This window comes from Perissodus microlepis, chromosome 17, assembly GCF_051167445.1.
Source record: "Perissodus microlepis isolate ML-2025 ecotype Zambia chromosome 17, ASM5116744v1, whole genome shotgun sequence".
NCBI classification, from domain to species: Eukaryota; Metazoa; Chordata; class Actinopteri; order Cichliformes; family Cichlidae; genus Perissodus; species Perissodus microlepis.
Genome location: NC_140477.1, coordinates 37110174 through 37130790, shown reverse-complemented (window position 1 = coordinate 37130790; position 20617 = coordinate 37110174). Strand labels below are relative to the sequence as shown.

Sequence of the window (20617 nt, the reverse complement as noted above, 5' to 3'; positions counted from 1 at the left end):
AAAAAAAAGTTAAACACATTTGGACAGTGAAGGAATGTCAGGATTCTTGCTCAGAAAAATGATCAACATGCTCTGAAGTCAGAGCATGTTCCAGTCCACAAAAACTTTTTTTGTAACAAAATATCAATTTCTGCTGTCCCTGTATCGATACATTATTAGCAAACAAAATATCACGATACTACACAGTATCGATTTTTTCCCCCACCCCTAGTATATCACTGGACACTCTAAGAAGTGCAGTTTCAGTGGAATGAGCTCTACGAAAACCAGATTGGAAATGATCAAGAATGCTATGTTGATCAAGAACCGCTGTGAGTTGCTTGGCCACAACATTCTCTAAAATCTTGGCGATAAATGGTAATTTTGAGATAGGTCTATAGTTGATAAACAGAGAAGCATCAAGTTCGGGGGTTTTAACAGCACTTTTACAAAAAACAGGCACCTGACCAGAAAGCAGAGAGGCATTGATGATTGTAAGCACACTAGGACCAATGGACTGAAAGACCTTTCTAAACAAAGGTCCAGATAAAACATCAAGAGGGCAGGAGGACGGGTTCATTGAATCAACTAATTTGACCAGCTCAGGTAAGGACACTCAGAACTAATAAAGTCAATGGTTAAGCCTAAAGAAAAAACGAGGTGTGTGTCCTTTGGCATGTGTGGGGCCAGACACATGCTGTGTAAAATGAAAGTAGTAGTAGAGAGTACAGATTGTACAATTCTGAAAACCTTGCAAGTCAGTATTAGGTATGAGCACCTTTATTCTTCAGCACAGACTGTTGCTCTTTTAAGCAGTTTTCTTGTCCAGGAAGATCATTGATCTTATTTTATTTCAGACATAATTAGTCCATATCATTAAAATAAAAGAAAAGCACTCTTCTTTGAATGTTGGCCACTTTTTGTTCCATTCTCTAACAAGATAGTCTCAGGCTGCTTCGATATTGTTGATTTCTTGGGAGGTAAATCTAATAGTGCCATTGTGCATGTCTCAGGTGCACTGGAAGCAAAACGTAAATAAACGAAGTGAGACTCCGAACTGCAGCCATGATACACTACAAAGCAGAAAACCCGACTGGTGTCAAGTCTTTATTGTGCATTTTCCACCGATTGTTTTAATCTCTAAACAATAAATTGCAGAATGATCTTGCCTGTAAATGTTTATTAGTTAAAATGAAATGAAATATAAACGGCACTCTTCAGACAGCAGGTTTATAGCTGCAGGTTTTGAAATAATATGTATCTCATGTGAAAACGAGGACAGTTTGATGTGTGATAGCAGTGTTGCATCACTCAGCGCTTTAAGATGTTTTGGAGAGCTCGGTGCACTGTCTCAAGTCGAGGCACGTCCCCGACGCGCGCGCCCGCAACCATGTCGCCATTTTGATTCGAAAAATATGACTGAGTTTTTCCTGCTTTGCGTGCTAAACTTAGCCCCGCGTTTGAATTACTTTGTGTGCGAGTACGTATCATACACTTTGCATTTGAAATAACTCGGATTGTTATTAACACCACGTAGTCATTCACGCGGGGGAACAGTTTATTTTGTAGTCTTCTTAGCCACATTTGACTATCGTTAGCTAAGTTGAGCTAGCTAACGGCGGTCTGTGCTGTCGCAGACTGACCCCTTCTTCAAAACAAATCACTATTCGCTCACAGGCTAACGTATGTTAGCTCATACGGCTAGCTAACAGTAGCTGGACAGCTAGTGATTTAGTAGCTGGCTGCTTAACGAAAAACAGCAACAACTCGGATCACACGGAATTACTCGCAGCGGACATTCAACCAAAGGTACGTTTTAACCGGGAATTCTTATCGTGAGTTTGAGCGTAGAGCTAATCTTAACCCTGCTGCTGCAGCAGCGACAAAGTTAAACCCAAGTTAGAGAGCTATTTAAGTTGGCCGCTCAGTACACGTTAACCGTTGGTAGCTAATTAGCTTATGTGCTAATCAGAGAAAAGGAGGAACTAACCTTAGCTGAGTTGTTCCCCAACTTTAGAAGTTGGTGTCTAAATATCGTGAATTAACTCTGATCGAGATACCAGTGCTGGTCTATCGGCTAACTTCGCACAAGGACTCAGTAATGGCTGTTGGATTACTTAATCGATGTTAATGTAACATTGTCGTTAACTGTTAATGTTTAGTCCCGTCGACGTTAACAGAACTCATTTTCTTACCGATACGTCTCTTTAAATGCTGCATGTGTTTTTTATAGCTCGGTAACTAAAGAGCCAACGTTACTTTAGGGGTGTTCGGAGTCGGCTGAGGCCAGCAGCAACGCAGACTTACTGAGTTGGAAGTAACTACACACTCTGTAGGTGAAGTTGTAGTTTTATCTTTCATGTTGGAGTTACTGGTGACTTCAGCAGTGTATGTGCTGTAGCATCGATCCCATATTAGTCTGGTATCATTTGGGCATTTGTGCCCTCCTCTGGAGTTGAAGTAAACAGAAATCTGAGCCCCCACCGTCAGTCAGTTGATGTGCATTTCATGCCAGTGCTGTGGAAGCTCAGCTTACATGTCTTCAGTTACACACCAGTGTCTCTTATTGTCAAACAATCTTAAGAAATCACTTCAGTTACAACAGTTTATAAAATGTGGCGCGTTACCAAATCCCCATCATGTGATCAAAGTCTGAAGCCATATCATGGTTGATGGCTGACAAAGGTACTCCATAATGTTAACTGTTAACTTAAAATATTTTGGGACCATCGCCTGTATTAGATATGTCTGGTCAACGTAAAACATTTTTTACAGCTTCAGTGCTTTAAAATGCAATTAAGCAGCAAATTGCAAAAACTGCAGCTTCTGTTTGCCCTCTGAAGTGTGCGGATTGGTTAATCATTTGGTAGCTGGTGTCACAAGGTTTCTAGTACAACCCAGTGAACACTGGTTCGCTATCAGCTGGACTTTTATTTACATTCACAGTGAGTAAAAGGAGAGTTCATGGCAACAGACAGGTGGGATTCCCTTTCGCTTGATTGTACAGCTTTTTTTAACTCGCCTAATTACAGGCTGTCGTTGGCTCGCATTATCCACATGTGTGCCCTTTGTGTGCCATTGTTCCTTTTTTTCCATCATCTCTTACATGTGCCAGAAGACTGTTTTTGTTGAGGTTGCCTCTGGTTTGTTCTATTTTGGATGTAAAGTCAAGCATTTGCTTTCCTGCTCCGTGTCCACAGGGAGCATTCAGCGGGTTATTATTGCGCTTGTGTACTCTGTAAATGCATGCCAGATGGACGCTGCTGCTGCATGTGCAAAGATCCTCCTCAGGAAAATGGGAAAAGAAAAAAGGGGAAGCACTTTGATTTCCTCCTGTAGTTTTACTTCCATGGTCAACAGTTAGATCTGTTGCACTGCCCGCTGAGACACTTTGGCTTTGACAAAGTCAGCAGATGTAGCTGTTTTGTGTCTCTGCTGGTGTGTTAGGTTGTCTAGATTAGCTACCACAGTAACTGCATGGGGGAAAAACAAAACAAACAGCCTGGTCACAAAATCATTTTGTACTTTATTATTACTTTTCTCTTTTTTTAATGGATTCTAACAATATGTTACATTGAGCTGTTACACCAGAGAAAAGGGGGAAGTTGACCTAAGCAGTCAATGTGTAGAGTAATGAGCATGCACATCGCATTTGTGCAAGGTGTTACTCTGTCATATATAGAAAGTCAAAGTGGTGGATTGCCAGATAGCCATGGAGAAGTCTTCAAATAACGAGGTCAACTTTGGTACAAGTAGAGCTGGGCGACATGGAAAATAATCTTATAACAATATCTCACACTGTTCCCTGTCAGTTGGTATTGATATAAATCACAATTTATGCTCAACTTGAAGCTTAAAGCCTTCTTTTTACTCCTGGTGATAATATAGGATTCATTTTAGTTTAAATATTAGTCATTTTCTCTCGGAAGTTGAACGTAATAACAACTTTATACAACAATATTTTAGCTAACATAAGTATCTAATAAACTTAATTGTAATTCTCACTGGTCAAAAGCAAAAGAGATAACTCACTTCTTCAGTTCAAATAATAATGTCTCGTATTTATATTGAGAAACGTCTTTACTTGGAAAAAAGTCAGTTTTGAGTGAAAAAACACTTTCAGGAAGCTCCAACGTGAAGAAAAGCTAACTTTGTAGCTGCTGCCAGACGCCACAATTTGTTTTACACAGTCAAAATAAAATATGCAGATGAACCTTTAAATTAGTCTGATATGATGTTTAATTCAGGCAGCTTGTTACCAACCGCCCTGCTTTATATGGCAGTGATACCTGTAACAAGGAGTGAGTATAAAGGGGGACAAGGGGTGTACTAGACCATAATTATGTCAAGGCTTCAGTGAAACATATTGTATTACATATATAGATATATTTGCTTTTTTTGTAAGACAGTAAAAGTACACATGGGTGACTGACTTGGGTCTTTTAGGCAGGACACCGAAGTATTAATATGTTCTATGATGTGTTAACATCAGTCATTAACATATTTACCGTTCAGTTGTATTTTATTTCTATAGAGCCAACAACAGTTGCTCAAGGTGCGAAAACGCCATCAGAACGTCTGTTTTTTAGAGCAGGAAATGTTGCATCCAACGTCGGGGCAAACCTCAGAGAATCCTGATATGCTTGCTTTTCTTCATTGCATGTGTTTCTTTCACACATGCACACTCATTCACTAGCCCACTTACACAAAATGCCCTCCAAGAAGAGTAGAGGCAGTTTTACTTCGTGCCTTAGGTTTCAGTAGTATGTGTGACTTATTTACTGTACTTTTGATTATTTATTCTGAGACGTTTTTCTTTAAAAAGAATAAGTTTTTTATGGCAGGTGCGTGCAGTGCGAGCGCTTACCTGCCTGCGCAGACGCTGTGTGCAGACAGAATATTAAAAACTTTGGTTTCCATTATAAAAAACTACAGTGAAAGACCTGTGGGGGTTTTTTTTGTCTTTTGAACACAATACATGATGTAAATTATTATTATGTATTATTTCTCATTAATAAGACAAAAGTATTTCTTATCCAATTAATGGATGTAATAAGCAATAGGTTACCTGATTACTAAAATAATTGACTCCTGGTACCTTTTGTCAGTTAATAATCAACCTTCATGTTGTGCAGGGTATGGTGAGCCTCTCAGCGACCCGTCTCCTAAAGAGGCCCGCGTTTTAAAAGGAGACCCATGCTGATAAATGCCAGGCCTCGCCACACTCTCTGTCGTCTGCACAAACACAAATGCCTGCCTGCCCGTGGGGGAGGTCTGATTAAAGATATCCACATTTCATCCACTGGTATGTGTGAACACTTTACTGTCAGGCATTTGTGTCTTTTTCTAGTTACACTATGACTGTGTTTACTTGGACCAATGTGCGTTTAAATCATGACAACGTTTTCTGTCTTAACTGATATCGCCTCCATGTTACGTTAGAGCGTCAGTTACGGTCCAGTTTTGAACTTCTACAGCCATCGAAACTGCCTGATGTCTCACAGCTTAGCACGAACACTGACAAGACCATATGTTTCTGTCTCATAAACCTATGAAAAGTTCAGTGCAGGCTGTATGATGTGCTCTATATTAATGCAACATTGTGACTACAGTTGGCCAGATCTTACTTTGATCACCCGAGTCACATTAGGCCCGTGAGAGAATGCTGTTTACAGGACAGATTAAAGTTAATCCCAGAATATTACCGTTCCTGTGAACATTGTCTGTGGTATAAAAGGATAGAAGTACTAGTGCTGTACTAATCCTCTTGTTTGTTTACGTCAGCTTGGAGCCCCTGCTTCCTCATCCCAACCTTTCACTCTTAACTTTCCTACTCCTCTCTCCTCGCTCTGTCGGCCCAGGGCTGTGTCCCCCCTCCCAGCGGCCACCATGTTTTGGAAGTTTGACCTGCACACCACCTCCCACATTGACCAGCTGCTGGACAGGGAGGACGTGACGCTGAGAGAGCTGATGGAGGAGGATGACGTCCTGCAGGAGTGCAAGGCCCAAAACCGTCGGCTGCTCCTCTTCCTTTCCCAGGACCACTGCATGCAGGAGCTGGTCAGCCTCATCACCACAGAGCCACCTGCTGATCTGGAGGAGCGAAGCCGCTTTAAGTGAGAGCCCACACTGATGCTTAGAGACTGCTGGGAGAGTGGAGACATTACTTAAGAGTTAGATTAGAAGACTGGGAGCAAGACGAACACGAAGTGGAACATGCACCTATTTCCAAAGACAGATGTTGAGCCTATGAGTTGGACAATTGATTTGCCTTGATGTCAGTTAGATACAAGCACCACAGTTAACTCACTTGTTCAGTTAATAATTCAGGTCGTGGGTCACATAATAAAGAAATCTAACTCTCTCCACATACACAGGTTTTATTTAGGATTTATGAACTTTATCAGGAAAATGCTGTTGTTGTTTGATATGCACGCGCTGGTATTTTTGGATTAAATGCTTAAGTTTATATGCACTGTTGTTTGAAAGGAACGCAGCAAAAAGAAACTTCCAGCTTTTTGCGTATATCCACTTTTTGCTGCTGTGATTAAATCCTCACACACGTTGAAACTGTAACCCCATCACCTTCATTTTTCCTTCACTCATACTTGCAGTGATACTTTGAAATCTTTAGTTTGACACAGAGATCTTAACGTCAGTCTGTTGTGTTTTTCCCTCTGCAAGGTTTCCCAATGTTGCTTGTGAGCTTCTGACCTCAGATGTTTCCATTATAAACGATAAGCTGGGTGGAGACGAGTCTCTCCTCGAGATGCTCTACCACTTCCTGGAACAGGACCCACCTCTCAATCCTCTACTAGCCAGCTTCTTCAGCAAAACCATCGGCAATCTCATTGCCAGGAAAACCGAACAGGTAACTAGTAAACAAGATATGAATTCCTCTCAGATTAAGCGAATCATTTAGGAACATTTCCACACACCAAAGTTTCAGAGAGTAGTAGCAACTGGAGCAGGGGCGTTTTGTGGGGTCTGCTGAGTTTCCTGGGACTCAATAGAAATGCTCGTCCCCACTTTGGAAAGTCAGTCTGTTCCTCCAAAGGTTCCTAGTCCCGGAGGAAGATTCCAGTGAAAACATGCCTAGAGAGCATAAAAACCCTCAAATGTGAAAATCAGAGATTGACATTAGCTGTCTGTTAAAATCCACAGTCTTTCACATTGTGTCATTTTCCAGGTTATTACCTTTTTAAAGAAAAAAGAAGGCTTTATTGGTCTGGTGCTGAAACACATTGACGCCTCTGCCATGATGGACCTGCTGCTTCGCCTCATCAGTTGTGTGGAGCCTGCCCCTTTGAGACAGGATGTTCTGCATGTAAGCTACCGAAATGGCTCGTATGTCCTCTGAGTAAGCTCGAACCTGTCGAATGCTTTTAAGTGATCTGTTTCTTTTGAATCCTAGTGGTTAAACGAGGAAACGTTGGTTCAGAGACTCACAGAGCTCATCCATGCTGGCAAAGATGAGGAGGTGAGTGGGTGCAGAGCTCGCTGTGCTGGCCGAGTGTCGTCTCGATGTTTCCTAATCATTTATATTGATGGGTTCCAATAATTTAATTGGATTATTTATTTTTCAGAGACAATCAAATGCGTCCCAAACGCTGTGTGACATCATCCGCCTTAGCCGAGATCAGGCCAGTCAGATGCAGGAGAACGTAGAAGCCGACCCACTATTGGCTGTGCTAGAATCGTAAGTCTGCGGAGCGCTTGTATGTTTGTAGTAACGTACAACTCTCTGTAGGAACTGTGGGGGATAGCTTTCCCACATCACTCATGCCTGCTCTTCCTGCTCTGTCCACACCACACACGGAAACACACCAGTGTCATTGTTGACTGTTGTTTGCTTAGTTCTTGACCTGAAATGGAGAGGCATTAAAAACCTCAGGTTGTAGCATGTGTACACACAGACCTGCTGGCAGAGCCTGTTTGACTACAGCTTTGATTTTGTGTGGGTGTGTGTGAGTTTGACTTTGTGCCTTTTGAAAATGCTTCCCTTTGCATCAGGAGCTAAAACATTGTTGCTAGCTGGCCTGTTAATGGTGCATAAATGTGTTCCAGGCAGGAGAGCGTGGCGGGGCTTCTCAAGAACATGTTTGAGGGGGAGAGGAGCGAGGCCTCCATCGTTAATGGAACTCAAGTGCTACTTACCTTACTGGAGACCAGGAGGTCTGGGTGAGTCCCTCCAGTTCTTAATCATTCAGGATGTAAATTGTGCTAATTTTGGTGTCTTCCTGACTCTTAAGTGACGTCATGTAGTAAATTTGTATTTTACTCGCCTCTCAGTCGAGACAGTAGAAAAAACCCGTCACAGTCACTGAGCTGATATGCTGATTGTCTCTGCTTGTGTCTGTCAGGTTGGAAGGGCTGATGGATCTGTATTCTCAGGGTTATGAAAGGTCTTACACTGTCAACAGCAGTATTTTAAATGCCATTGAGCCCCATTTAAAGGACTTCCAGCAGCTTCTTCAGGATCCCCCCAAGGTAAAGACTGCAGTGTAGTCAGAGTGTAAGCATGAGCATGGTGCAGCCTTTGAACACTGTAGTCACTCAGCTGCATGTCTTGTAATGGTACTGCACTTTTCAGCGCTGGTCTCATTTTCCAGTATTGTACAGCTGACGCTGCTGTTTTTTTAAATGTCATGTTATAGTTTTGACTTGATTTGGGGCAGGGATAGCTCAGTAGGTAGAGGTCGGGGGTTCGAATCTACCGAACGGCTACCCCCTGGTACCCCTGAGCAAGGTACCGTCCCTACACACTGCTCCCCGGTGCGCCTGCTTAGTGGCTGCCCACTGCTTCACTGAGTGAATGGGTCAAATGCAGAGAGAGTAATTTCCCCACGGGGATCAATAAAGTATACATTATTATTATTATTATTATTATTAAAAAACAATGTCCATATGCTACTTTCACTCTTTCCTCAGAAAAGTGCAATATTGACGACCTTTGGCCTTCTAGATCAGCCACTGGGGAATGCTCGCCTTCATGTGGCCCGGCTGGTGGCTGCCCTGCTCCAGACCAATGCACCCAATATCTGCCAGGAGCTCTGTAACCTGGCCACCATGGACCTGCTACTGGTAAGGCTAACCTTTCTAGAAGATGCCGTTTGTATATTGTACACTGTTTTGGGAAATTGCATGGGATTTGTACGACGTTAGTCAAAAGGCTGGGAAGCACTCTTTACCCATCTGTGAAAGCAGCTTCAAATAACCCTGCCCTGCTGTACTGGTTCACGGTCACTGGTAAGGCTCCAATATTACCAGCACGTGTTAAAGGGCACAGAATCAGCTGTTCATGTTTTTTCTCAGTAACTTGCTAAAATGTTTAAAATGAAATGTACGTACTGGAAATCCTGTGTCTGCTTCCTGTAGGATCTGTTCTTCAAATACTCCTGGAATAACTTTTTGCACTTCCAAGTGGAGCTGTGTGTGGCCTCTATCCTGAACCATCCTTCCTCAGAGGAGCGGCCAGGCCTAGGCCTGCAGAACCACGAAGAGAGCGCTACAGCGTCCAGCCCTCAGGCGCAAGAGGAGGACGCGACAGCGGATGGGACGAGCGACCCACAGACCTCCATCCACGGTGCGCTCGTGGCACATGTAAGTGGTTACGCACGTCCTGCCCTCATCACACGACACTGAAACATTTCCACAGAATCACAGCGCTCACATGTTGCTGTTTTAAACTCTTAGCTCTTCCAGAAGTGTCGACTGCTTCAAAGGATCCTTGATGCCTGGGAGGAGAACGATAGAATACAGTAAGTCTTCCTTCTGTAGGTTCCTGTGGTTTTTTTCTTAAAATCAGTGCTTTGAGTTGAAGGTAATAAGGGTGTCTGTGAATGTCAGGGCTGATGGTGGTACCAGGAGAGGCAACATGGGTCACCTGACTAGAATAGCCAACATGGTGGTCCAGAACCTGGAGAAAGGACCAGTACAGACCCAGATCTCTGACCTCATCAGAGGTATTTATACAGTTGTCCAGTGTGACTATTAAATCTTCCATTTTAACTGAAAATCATTGACCAGTGTTTGCTTTTGCAGAGCTGCCAGAAGACTGCAGAGGTCGCTGGGAGAGCTTTGTGGACGAGACCCTGAGAGAAACTAACAGGAGGAATACCGTAGAACTGGTGAGTCCCTCCCACCAAATACCTGGCAGGTACAGCACTGTGCAGAAGTCTGAGGCAGGTGAGAAAATGCTGTAAACAAGGGATGCTTTCAAAACTGGGAGTGTTAATCATTTATTCTCATCAGTCAACAAAATGCAGTGAATGAACAAAAGAGAAATCTAAATCACATCAACGTTTGGTGTGAGTAGGGATGGGTATCGTTTAGGTTTTTATCCGATACCAGTACCAAACCGGTGCTTAAACGGTGCTCGAACCGGTGCTTAAACAATGGAAAAAACACAAACTTTGTCCAAAAACCTCTCATGTTTAACTGTTTCCCACTTTTTCTTTGGTCATTTTAGCCTTTTTGGCCAGGGTGAAGGGAGCATCTGCCATCAAACAAGAAGACAGCCACATGTAGCTATGATGATGTTTGCTAGTTCACCTTACATGCATTAATGTAATAACGTGGTTAGCCTACTCAACGTAAATTACACACGAACAACATTAAGCTACTCACACAGAGAAGAACGGCTGCTGCTGCATCATCATCCTCATCATTTCTGCTACACTGGCAGGGCTAGGGGCCAGGACTCTCCTCTTCGGGTTCTTGGGAGATGTTGCTAACTCCGGGTCTGATAACAGGCACCACACCCGCAGTAGATGTGCTCGGTGTGAGGTCTCGCAGCAAGCTATCAAATACGGTGCATTTCTCGGCTTTTTAAAAAAAACGCTATGCGTTGCCAGGTGTTTCATCAGATTCGAGGTGTTACCTCCTTTGACAGTATCACAGTATCAGCTTAAAGCACTTGTTGCAGGCTGCTGAGTTTGCATCTTCTGCTGTGAAGTACAGCCAGACTTTGACCGCTTCGCCTTGGTCATTTTTAATCTGTAGCTCTGCTCTAAAAGAACGTACGTACCTGGGCCCGCCTACTACGCTCACAAAGGTAAAATGATTGGCTGGAATCCAAAGTGTCTGACATCTCAGGAAAATAAAGCTACCGTTACTACCGTTTATGTCAGAACGCACCGGATACCGGTACCCATCCCTAGGTGTGAGCACCCGTTGCCTTCTGCTACGTACACGTGCACACGGTTTTTGAAGGAACTCGGCTGGTAGCTCGTTCCAAACATCTCAGAGAACTAAGCACAGCTCTTCCTCACATCCTTCTGTCTCTTCATGTAATCTCAGACACACTCGATGTTGATCAGGGCTCTGTGGGGGCCGGACCATCACTTCAGTACTTGTTCTTCTTTATGCTGAGGATAGTTCTTCATCACTTTGGCTGTCTGGTCTGGTTGTCCTGCTGCAGAATACATTAGGGGCCAATAAACAGTCATTTATATTTCTGAAACTTTCTGTGTTTGCAGCATTTTTTCACACCTGCCTAAAACGTTTGCACAGTGCTGTAAGTCTCATTTCCTCTTCTTCCCCACGTTAAGTCCAGCTCTGCGTCCTGCAGCAGCAGTTAAGCAGGACAGGAGCATGCAGCCCACAGAGCAGCCAACCTTTTCAGCAAATTTGGGCTTTGAGATGATTTATCGAATAAATAAAAAATATCAAGTGTCTTGACCTGCATGACCTATGTACATTCAATACGCTGACACACCTCATAACGCTGCGGTGACATGTGCTGTTGCACTGAGCTTGTTCTGCACTCTGTCCTGCAGGTAAGCACTCACAATATGCACTCGTCCAGTGAGGACGATGACATGGAGAGCCCCTTCCCCAACGACCTGTCGCTCCAACAGGTATCGCAGCCGCGCTGAGAAGCAAATCTTAACATGCTGCCGCACCACTCACGATGACACCAGGAACAAAAGTATGAGCTCACCAGTTGTGCTTGAACTTCACAGGCTTTCTCAGACTATCAGATCCAACAGATGACTGCCAGCTTTGTGGATCAGTTTGGCTTCAATGACGAGGAGTTTAGCGAACATGATGAAAATATCAAGTAAGTCTTCTAAGGAAAGGAGTTCAGAGTTTTCATCCTGATCTGTAGTTTCCAGGGATTCTTTTGGCATCATTTGAAACTTCACATTTGTGTAATGCAACAGCGGCCAGCATGTTTGTGACCGCTGGCTTACAGCGACATAGGATAGCTTTGGTGTCTTTGTTCAGATAGTTTAGCCCTCCAGGTATCACAGGAGGAGGCGGCTCGAGCTGTCGTTTATCGAAATGTCCCAAACATGTAACGTGTGTGTTGTTGCTTCTGTGTGTGTTCTCCCTCCTCAGCGCTACGTTTGACAGAATCGCTGAAATAAACTTCAATCTAGATGCTGATGATAACAGTGTAAGTGTGTGTGATTCTTTTAAAACTCGTCCAATGATGGGAGTGAGCTGCGTGTTTCTGCTGTGCAGTGAAAGGACCGCATCACTGCTAATTAGTCACAACACGCTCCTTCATAAATATGTGTCCATGATGTTACAATGTTTAACCCATGCAGCGCAGTCCCACTGAAAGCTCTCCTTTCATTGTTCACAGGCCAACGCAGCTGCATTTGAAGCCTGCTGCAAAGAGAGGATACGCCAGTTTGATGATGCTGAAGAGGAGGAGGATATCTGGGACGATAAGGAGATCAACTATGCAACACAAGCTAAATCCAGAACAAGGTCAAGCTGATGCCGTGTTTCATCCTCACTGCACTTTGTTGCATGCCGTGGATTTGTTTCATTAAGCCTTTAACTTAATGAGCTTCTCCCTTTCTTCCAGGTTCGGGGTCTCTCAAACCTCAGAGGGAAGCTCCAGGAGCAGCATGGAAAACGGAGGTCGGGAGCGGGACCGTGCATCTGAATCGGATGAGGACGAAGACTCTGAGCAGAACACGTCAGATTCGGGTAGATGGGAATGCAGCCAAATGTCACACTGACCTGTAAACAGCCTCTCAGGTCTTAAAAGTGTTTTGTGTCATCTCCAGGTCCTGGCTGGACAGCAAATTTCAGGGATTCTGGAGAGAGCGCAGCATCCCAAACCTCCCCCGGGTGGGAGAGCTCAGCAGGGAGCGCGACCGAGACACAGCAGACTGGCTGGGCTAACTTCACTGAGTTCCAGCCTTTCTCTGGGTGAGCAGTCACATTGCTTGGCGCCATTTGCACAGACACGAGAGCTTCTTACAGACCGCACTGGTGACGGTTTTCATAGGAACGCAATGCTCAGTGCTCTCTTCCTGGTTTCCCACAGTACAAAGACAGATCCCAGGTGCAGCTCTCCTGTGGAAACGGGCAGCAGTGATGTCGATAAACAAGCCAAACAAAACCACGAGAAGAGCGGTGAGTCGCACGTCACCGCTCCGGTCGGCAGATCCTCTCCTAAACTCATGTCCAGCTCAGAAACACCGGTTCTTAATTGGAGTTGGCAATAAATGAAGAAAAGTGTAATAACAGCATTTTTCTGCACGTATCTGTCAGCAGATGTTAGTACCTCCCCTGGTCCAGCAGGAGAAGGGAGAAAGGCTCCACTCGTGGCCTCAGACAGCAGCTCCTCCGGAGGCTCTGACAGCGAGGAGGATGACAAAAATGCTGGTGCTCCTCCCACCTTAGAAACAGCCAGTGCCCTGGGCAACAAGACGGCTGACCTCAAAAGGTGTGCGTCGTCACGTCTTTCAGAATGTGTCATATCAGTGAAAGCAGTTGGGCGTTTAAAGCTCAGTGAAACGTATACGGCGAGTAAAGCATGAGCGTCGAAAAACAAACGTCACTTTGGGGTAACGTCCTGAGACTGTCCACGCTGCACACACACAAAACCTCTGTGTGTGTGCAAACATCTATATTTGAAACATAATTACCACATTGATGTAATTATAGAGCGCGCTGGAATTTGAAATTGCTGCATGCATTCAGTTGAGCTTCGCCTTTCTAAGTAAAGTTCACCCCGGAGCTAAAGTTTGTCATGTTAACACGGAGCCAGCTGAGCTCCACACAGATCATGAGCATTTCTGTTTGGTGCCTTTGTATGCCACTAGTGGATCTGACCACTCAGCCTTCATTTTCACATGCTCAAAACTAAATGGACAGCTGGCCGTCTTCACGCTAAAAAATGATGCATTCTGCACGAGTGTCCATGAGTGTAGCTGTTCTCTGAGCTTGTTTCCCTCTGCTGGTCTCCCAGGTTGGTTTTACAACTAAAAGCACTTTTCCTGTACTGCAACCATAATAAATGTTACATTTATACGTGTGTGTGTTCTGCAGTGAGGAGTGTCCGGTGTCTCTGGAGAAGCTCTCCCTGTCAGATCCTCCTACAGCTTCAGAGCAGCAGCCTGCTGAGGAGTTACCTGTAAACACGCAGACTGACAGGAAGTAAGTAGCCAGGAAGTAAAGCACCTCGAGGTGCTTTATGTTGTAAGGTAGACCCTACAATAATACATGCAGACAACAGTCATATGACCCACTATGAGCAAGCACTTTGGTGACAGTGGGAAGGAAAAACTCCCTTATAACAGGAAGAAACCTCCAGCAGAACCAGGCTCAGGGAGGGGCGGGGCCATCTGCTGTGATTGGTTGGGGAGAGAGAAGGAAGACAGGATACAGACATGCTGTGGAAGAGAGACAGAGATTAATAAGCATGTCAGTGCGCGAGCTCAGCTGGGGAGACATGAGTATTTCCATCCTTCCTGCTGCCTCGAGCATCAGCCTCTCATCACACTTCCTTCTGCACAGTGTTAGCAGATGTAGTTTGGTAGAAAGATGAAACGGCTCCTAGTGCATTTCTTTGCATGTAAAAGTGCACAATTATCCTGCATTTGCAGCGCAATGCATCATGGGTTTGCTAAGAAAATGTGATGCTGCACAACAGTAGTCACGAAGTAAAGCAGGTCAGTAAATATGGTGCTACATGCAATAGTAAATAATGCTTTAGCACACAGCATGATTGTATATGTGAAAGCCAAGTCGCTCATACACGCTCACAGACGAGCTGACGCTGTTCAGCAGTGGGCTGCACATTTTGAATCATGTAGACTCCAGCAGGGGGGGAGGAGTCTGCTGAGTGCCTGCAGAGGCCACTGCTGGAGTACTTGTAACATGTTGTTGTGTAAAGCAGACACATGGCCTTCATAGGATCATGAAATCAGTTAACTCAGATTACACTTTCTGATTAAAAACACATCTTTGTTGTTAAGTACGTTTAGTTGTTAAAGTATATTTGTATACCAGGAGTATATTTAGTTGCTGCATTCACACTAAATGTAAAGCACTGCGTTCATGTTAGTGGAGGTGAATGTGTCAGAGTTTGTGCATTTGGGGAAATAATCGGAGACGCCACTCTCAGAAGTGGAGCTCAGGGTTATTGGTGCTGGTTCAGCTTTCTGGTTGAACTGGGAAACAAGGAAATGTTACTTACTCACACAATGAGGCAAAACTTTGTACTTGGAGCTTGACAGCAGCAGCCTGTTCCATACGGAGGCAGCCAGACTGCAGTCTAACAGCATGTAGTGCTGGACGTGCATCGTGTGTCTCCTGCACGCAGCTGACTGTTTCCTTTGTCGTCCCAACAGAGAGGAAACGCCACCACCCCAGGAAGTGTCGGTCAACGGGCCCGTGTGAGCGCGAGTGGGCGCAGAAGCCCCTGAGAGACGCAGACTGTCAGCCTCCTCCAGAGTGACTCCCCTAAATAACCTCACTGCAACTACGGTGTTTTTACTGAATCACTCTGCCATGTTATTGGACCTGGACACTGCCAATCGACACCAATAACGAGGCGGCAGAACATGTAAAAAAACAACCCCCCAAATAAAACAAAGAAAAAAGCGAGACGGAGCAGAGTGCAGAGGAATCTTCTTCAAAGCCTTTTCCTGATGTTGCACATGATCCCGTGCAGTTTTAATGTAGCAGCGATCTTTGAAACGACAGAGTCCGAGGGGTAACATCGTCACCGCTATTTTTTTATGTCCTCAAACATTACTCTCCCGCTTCCCACCCTTTGGGATTTTACATGGGCACCCCGAATGGATAGCACAGGCCAACTTTAAATGATGCCTCAACAATAAATACGTTGTTTGTTTTTCCTTCAAGCTTAAGAAAAAGCACTTATGCAGCCATTTACTGTACATTATAGCACAATGATGTAAGTGTTGTACCTTCATCTCTGCTGGTTGTCTCCTCTGTCCTCACATCAAGGTTTTTATCCAGTGTTTGGGTTTTTTTCGTTTTGGTCGCTGTTGATGAAACATCCTTACCATCGTACGTCACCAGGTTTCTGAATGTTTTGAAGTGCTTCAGGACGCTCTGTTGAAGAGGAGGAGAAGCGGGTCAATGAACAGAGCTCTAATAGTATTACTGTCTTTTGCTCATGTGCAATAATGTCAATTAGCCATTTTATTTAAAAAGAAAAAATCAATCTGGCATCAGAGACTCATTGGGTAGTTTCAGATTTGGATATGATCTCAATTTTCTCTTCTTTTACTTTAGTGCATGTATAACCGGTTCTCTGTTGACCTAGCTAGTGAGCTAAGACCTTCTGATTGTATTGACCTTTAAGTTCTTGCTATCCCCCTTAAATCAACCAAACTTTATCTACCTATATACAAATATTATCTACATTTATAAGTAATTTTACAAGCAATCTTGAGATTACTATTTTTGTCTGTTCCTTTTCTCTCTTTCCACCAAGCACTTACTCACAGGGGGAGAGTGACATTTGGTAAGAGTGACGCTGTATGCCCCCCCCCCCCTTTTATTATTATTATTATTATTATTAATAATTTTTTTTAAGGTTAATTTTATTTTGTTTCTGAGCAGCAGAATTGGAGGGAGAGCAGGTCTGAGTGCTGCAGAGCTACAGACCTCTTTGGTGTACTTAAATCATTTGACAGCGATCAGGTTCTATGATTATTGTTAAAAAATTCAAATTAAAAGTGTCTGGCTGACCACATTAATACCAAAGGCTCAGTTTTGCTGGTCTGGTGTCATCTTTGCACTGGTGCAGTATGTTTTGTTTTCAGAGACCTCGTCCACACGCAGTTCGACACGACACCTCGTGATGTTTTATAGTGCAGGGTTAAGACCCCACAAAAAGACCAACCTCTATGAGCAAGCACTTTGGCGACAGTGGGACGGAAAAACTCTTTTACCAGGAAGTAACCTCCGGCAGAACCAGGCTCAGGGAGGGGCGGGGCCATCTGCTGCGACCGGTTGGGTTTGAAGGACACGGGACAAAAGACACGCTGTGGGAGAGAGCCAGAGATTAATAATAACTAATGCAGAGTGGTGTAGAAACACCAGCGTGACTTTATGGGGGGGAGCACAAACTCCCTCCAATGAGGAGATGTTCAGAAATCATGTGATCAGCTCATCAATGTGGCCAAAATTGCTTCGGAGTCAGCAGCCACTCAGGGCCTGAACACGTTCGGTTTCAGTTTTCCCTCCGACATGTTTGTGCAAACACCACTGCTGCACATGTGGCGTGCACACTTTGCTCCTCCCCCGCTGCTTGGTTTTGTTGGTCTTTTCCTTCCTAAATAACCTGGTCATGAGAGGAGGTGTGTTGGTTTAAGATTTTCATTCATTCTTTTCTTTTCAGCATGTAAAGTGCAGTGTAGCCCCACTGGGACAGATCCACTCTGAGGGTTCTAATGTGCAGCTGTGATGTTAGAAATAAACAGCAGCACTGAGGTTACTCTGCATTAAAATGATTTTCCAAACATTGCATTTTACCTTTTTTTTGTTAGATTTGTAGCACCATCATCTGTGTTTGGAGTAGGCAACGTTCATCTGTGTTGTTCGGGGCAGAATAGTTTTGTGTTGGTGAGCAGAGAGGGCGTCTCTCTGGGGGCCGCAGGTTTAGTCCAACCAGCTAATGCTTAGAAAGCCCGGCTGTGCTTTCAAAATGTCAAGAACTATCCATCCGTCCATCTTCTTCAGCTTTATCCGGGGCCGGGTCGTGGGGGCAGCAGCCCAAGCAGAGAAGCCCAGACCCCCCTCACCCACGGGGCGCCTCCTGGGTGAGGCTCCTTTCGATGTGGAGGAGCAGCGGCTCTACTCTGAGCCCCTCCCGGATGGCTGAACTTCTCACCCTCTCTCTAAGGGAGAGGCCAGCCACCCTTTGCAGGAAGCCCATTTCCGCCGCTTGTATCTGCGATCTCGTTCTTTCGGTCCCTACCCACAGCTCGTGGCCATAGGTGAGGGCAGGGACGTAGATCGTCTGTCAATCTCCGGCTCCCTTCTCCCATCACTTGCGAACAAGACCCCGAGATACTTGAACTCCTCCACTTGGGGCAGGAACTCATCCCCGACCCGGAGTGGGCACTCCACCCTTTTCCGGTTGAGAACCATGGCCTCAGATTTGGAGGTGCTGATCCTCATTCCCGCTGCTTCACACTTGGCTGCGAACCGTTCCAGTGCGAGCTGGAGGCCATCACCCGATGAAGCCAACAGAACCACATCATCTGCAAAAAGCAGAGATGAGATCCGGAGAACACCGAAGTGAAAGTCCTCCGCCACTTGGCTGCGCCTAGAAATCCTGTCCATAAAAATTATGAACAGAACCGGTGACAAAGGGCAGCCCAGGCGGAGCCCATCACCCACCGGGAATATTGCCGGCTATGCGAACCAAGCTCTTGCAACAGTTGTATAGGGATCGAATGGCCCGTAGCAATGGGCCAGACACCCCAAACTCCCAGAGCACCTCCCACAGGACAGCCCGAGGGACACGGTCGAATGCCTTCTCCAAGTCCACAAAACACATATAGACTGGTTGGGCAAACTCCCATGCACCCTCAAGTATCCTTGAGAGGATAAAGAGCTGGTCGAAAACCGCATTGTTCCTCCTGTATCCGAGGTTCGACTAGCGGACGAACTCTCCTTTCCAGCACCCTGGCATAGACTTTCCCCGGGAGGCTGAGGAGTGTGATCCCCCTGTAGTTGGAGCACACCCTCCGGTCCCCCTTCTTGAAGATGAGGACCACCACCCCGGTCTGCCAGTCCTGGGGTACCGCCCCTGATCTCCACGCAACATTGCAGAGACGCGTCAACCAACACAGCCCTGTCAAGAACTAAAATGTTCGTTATGTTCGGTTAACCTTCAGTGGAAATCAACCATCACAGGTGGTCATGAAAATGGATTGTGATTTAGTGAATCCACGATCACCTCAGACCGCGGCACACGGCCCTGTATTTGCTCAGTAATAGTTTACAGCCTGTTTGGGTCTTGTTCAGGCTTCTGATGTGTGCAGAGTTCTGCTGCGACTCTTCTTCATCAATCAATTCAGTGTTACACCACGTTTACTTAAGACTAACATATTACCACAAAATTTACCTTTCATTTTGCAATATAAGGCCACCAGCCCTTGTTTACATAACGTACACTCTGTTTTTGAGCGAAAATAAAACGAGACAATAAAATATTTAAATGTTTAGATTATTTTGACTATCTGACTAACTACAGAGTGCTGTATGTTGAACTTTAGTGAGAATGTTTTTTGGTTTTGTTTGTTTGTTTGTTTTGAACCATTTATAAATTTTAAATGGCAGCACATAATCACAGCTGTGGTCCTCAGGGGACAAAAATGTCCCCATCTGGTTTGAATGATACTTAATTAATATGAAGTGGATTTTTCCCCCACTTTTAATTAAAACTTAATTTAAGCAGTTTGACACTATTTCTTTTATTCCATTTCAAATGTAAGTCTGATAAAAACCTCATAAAAATGAACTTTTTCTTTGTTTTCGGGTAAAAAATTAATTAAATCATCAGTTATCGTGGGGATCGTTTCACAACCAGAGTCGGCTGCTTTAACAGATGATCACAGACGGGTTTATGTCAAAGTTAATTTGGGAAGCTGTTTTTAAACTACTTCAAGTTTTTTACTGGCAGCAAATAATCACATCTGTTGTCCTCTGGGCTCAAAAATGACCCCGTCTGGTTTGACTGTTTATAAAGCAACAAGTATAAAATATCATCCATCTCTGTGTTTCAAGGTTTTATTCAACTTTATTCCAACTCATTACCTGACAGTTTTCTATATTTTGGCATGGTAGGAACACCAGGGCATGGGTCTGAGTGAAGGCAAACTTTCATGAGGACAAAGACGTGTCCATATTTGACCCAAGTGCAGGAGGAAGCTCAGGTTCATTCCTCTGTACTGGTCCCATCATGGACAGCTTTCTTTCTGCAGTTGCAGGCCAAGGGTCATATACAGTAAACAAGTTGTTACAGGTGATTGTTTTCTTTTGGAAACCTTCAATGTTAGGGACAACTCGCGTGTCCTGACTGCAGGACAGACGGTTTGCCATCGTACACTAGCATGTTCCATGTACAGCTGGACCTGCATCACATGCTGCCCATGTTTTTATCTCATAGTTCCCTGGTTTACTTGGATGTTCTGTTGGAATGGACAAAACTTCTCTACCAGACGCAGGATGTCATAAACTGGCCGTAGCGACTCTACTGGATGCACGGCAGTAAGACTCAACATACCAACATATGCCTACCGCTGCATTCGATCCATTTTTCTTCCTCTCTCGTTGTCCCTCCTTGTTCGTCATTGAGTTGGCTGTAGAGCAGGTCATCTGCTGATTGGATGGTTGTTGGTTC

The 20617-nt window shown here is 44.6% G+C and overlaps 1 protein-coding gene across 2 annotated transcripts; it reads left to right on the top strand.

The window, feature by feature from the left end:
- Positions 1-1355: 1355 nt before the first annotated feature.
- Positions 1356-16974, top strand: ppp6r2a (protein phosphatase 6, regulatory subunit 2a). Of its 2 annotated transcripts, XM_084910100.1 has the most exons (24): positions 1356-1788; positions 5115-5284; positions 5841-6095; positions 6664-6850; positions 7169-7306; positions 7394-7459; positions 7566-7678; positions 8047-8160; positions 8343-8469; positions 8911-9063; positions 9358-9582; positions 9676-9740; positions 9829-9944; positions 10024-10109; positions 11760-11840; positions 11946-12043; positions 12325-12382; positions 12575-12702; positions 12803-12927; positions 13008-13152; positions 13271-13359; positions 13501-13672; positions 14278-14385; positions 15582-16974. In XM_084910100.1, exons 3-24 carry the CDS (start codon positions 5869-5871, stop codon positions 15628-15630), a joined length of 2670 nt encoding a protein of 889 aa, XP_084766226.1. In that variant the 5' UTR covers positions 1356-1788; positions 5115-5284; positions 5841-5868; the 3' UTR covers positions 15631-16974. The 2 variants fall into 2 exon arrangements, with proteins under 2 accessions (XP_084766226.1, XP_084766227.1); XM_084910101.1 differs by lacking the exon at positions 5115-5284.
- Positions 16975-20617: the final 3643 nt, after the last annotated feature.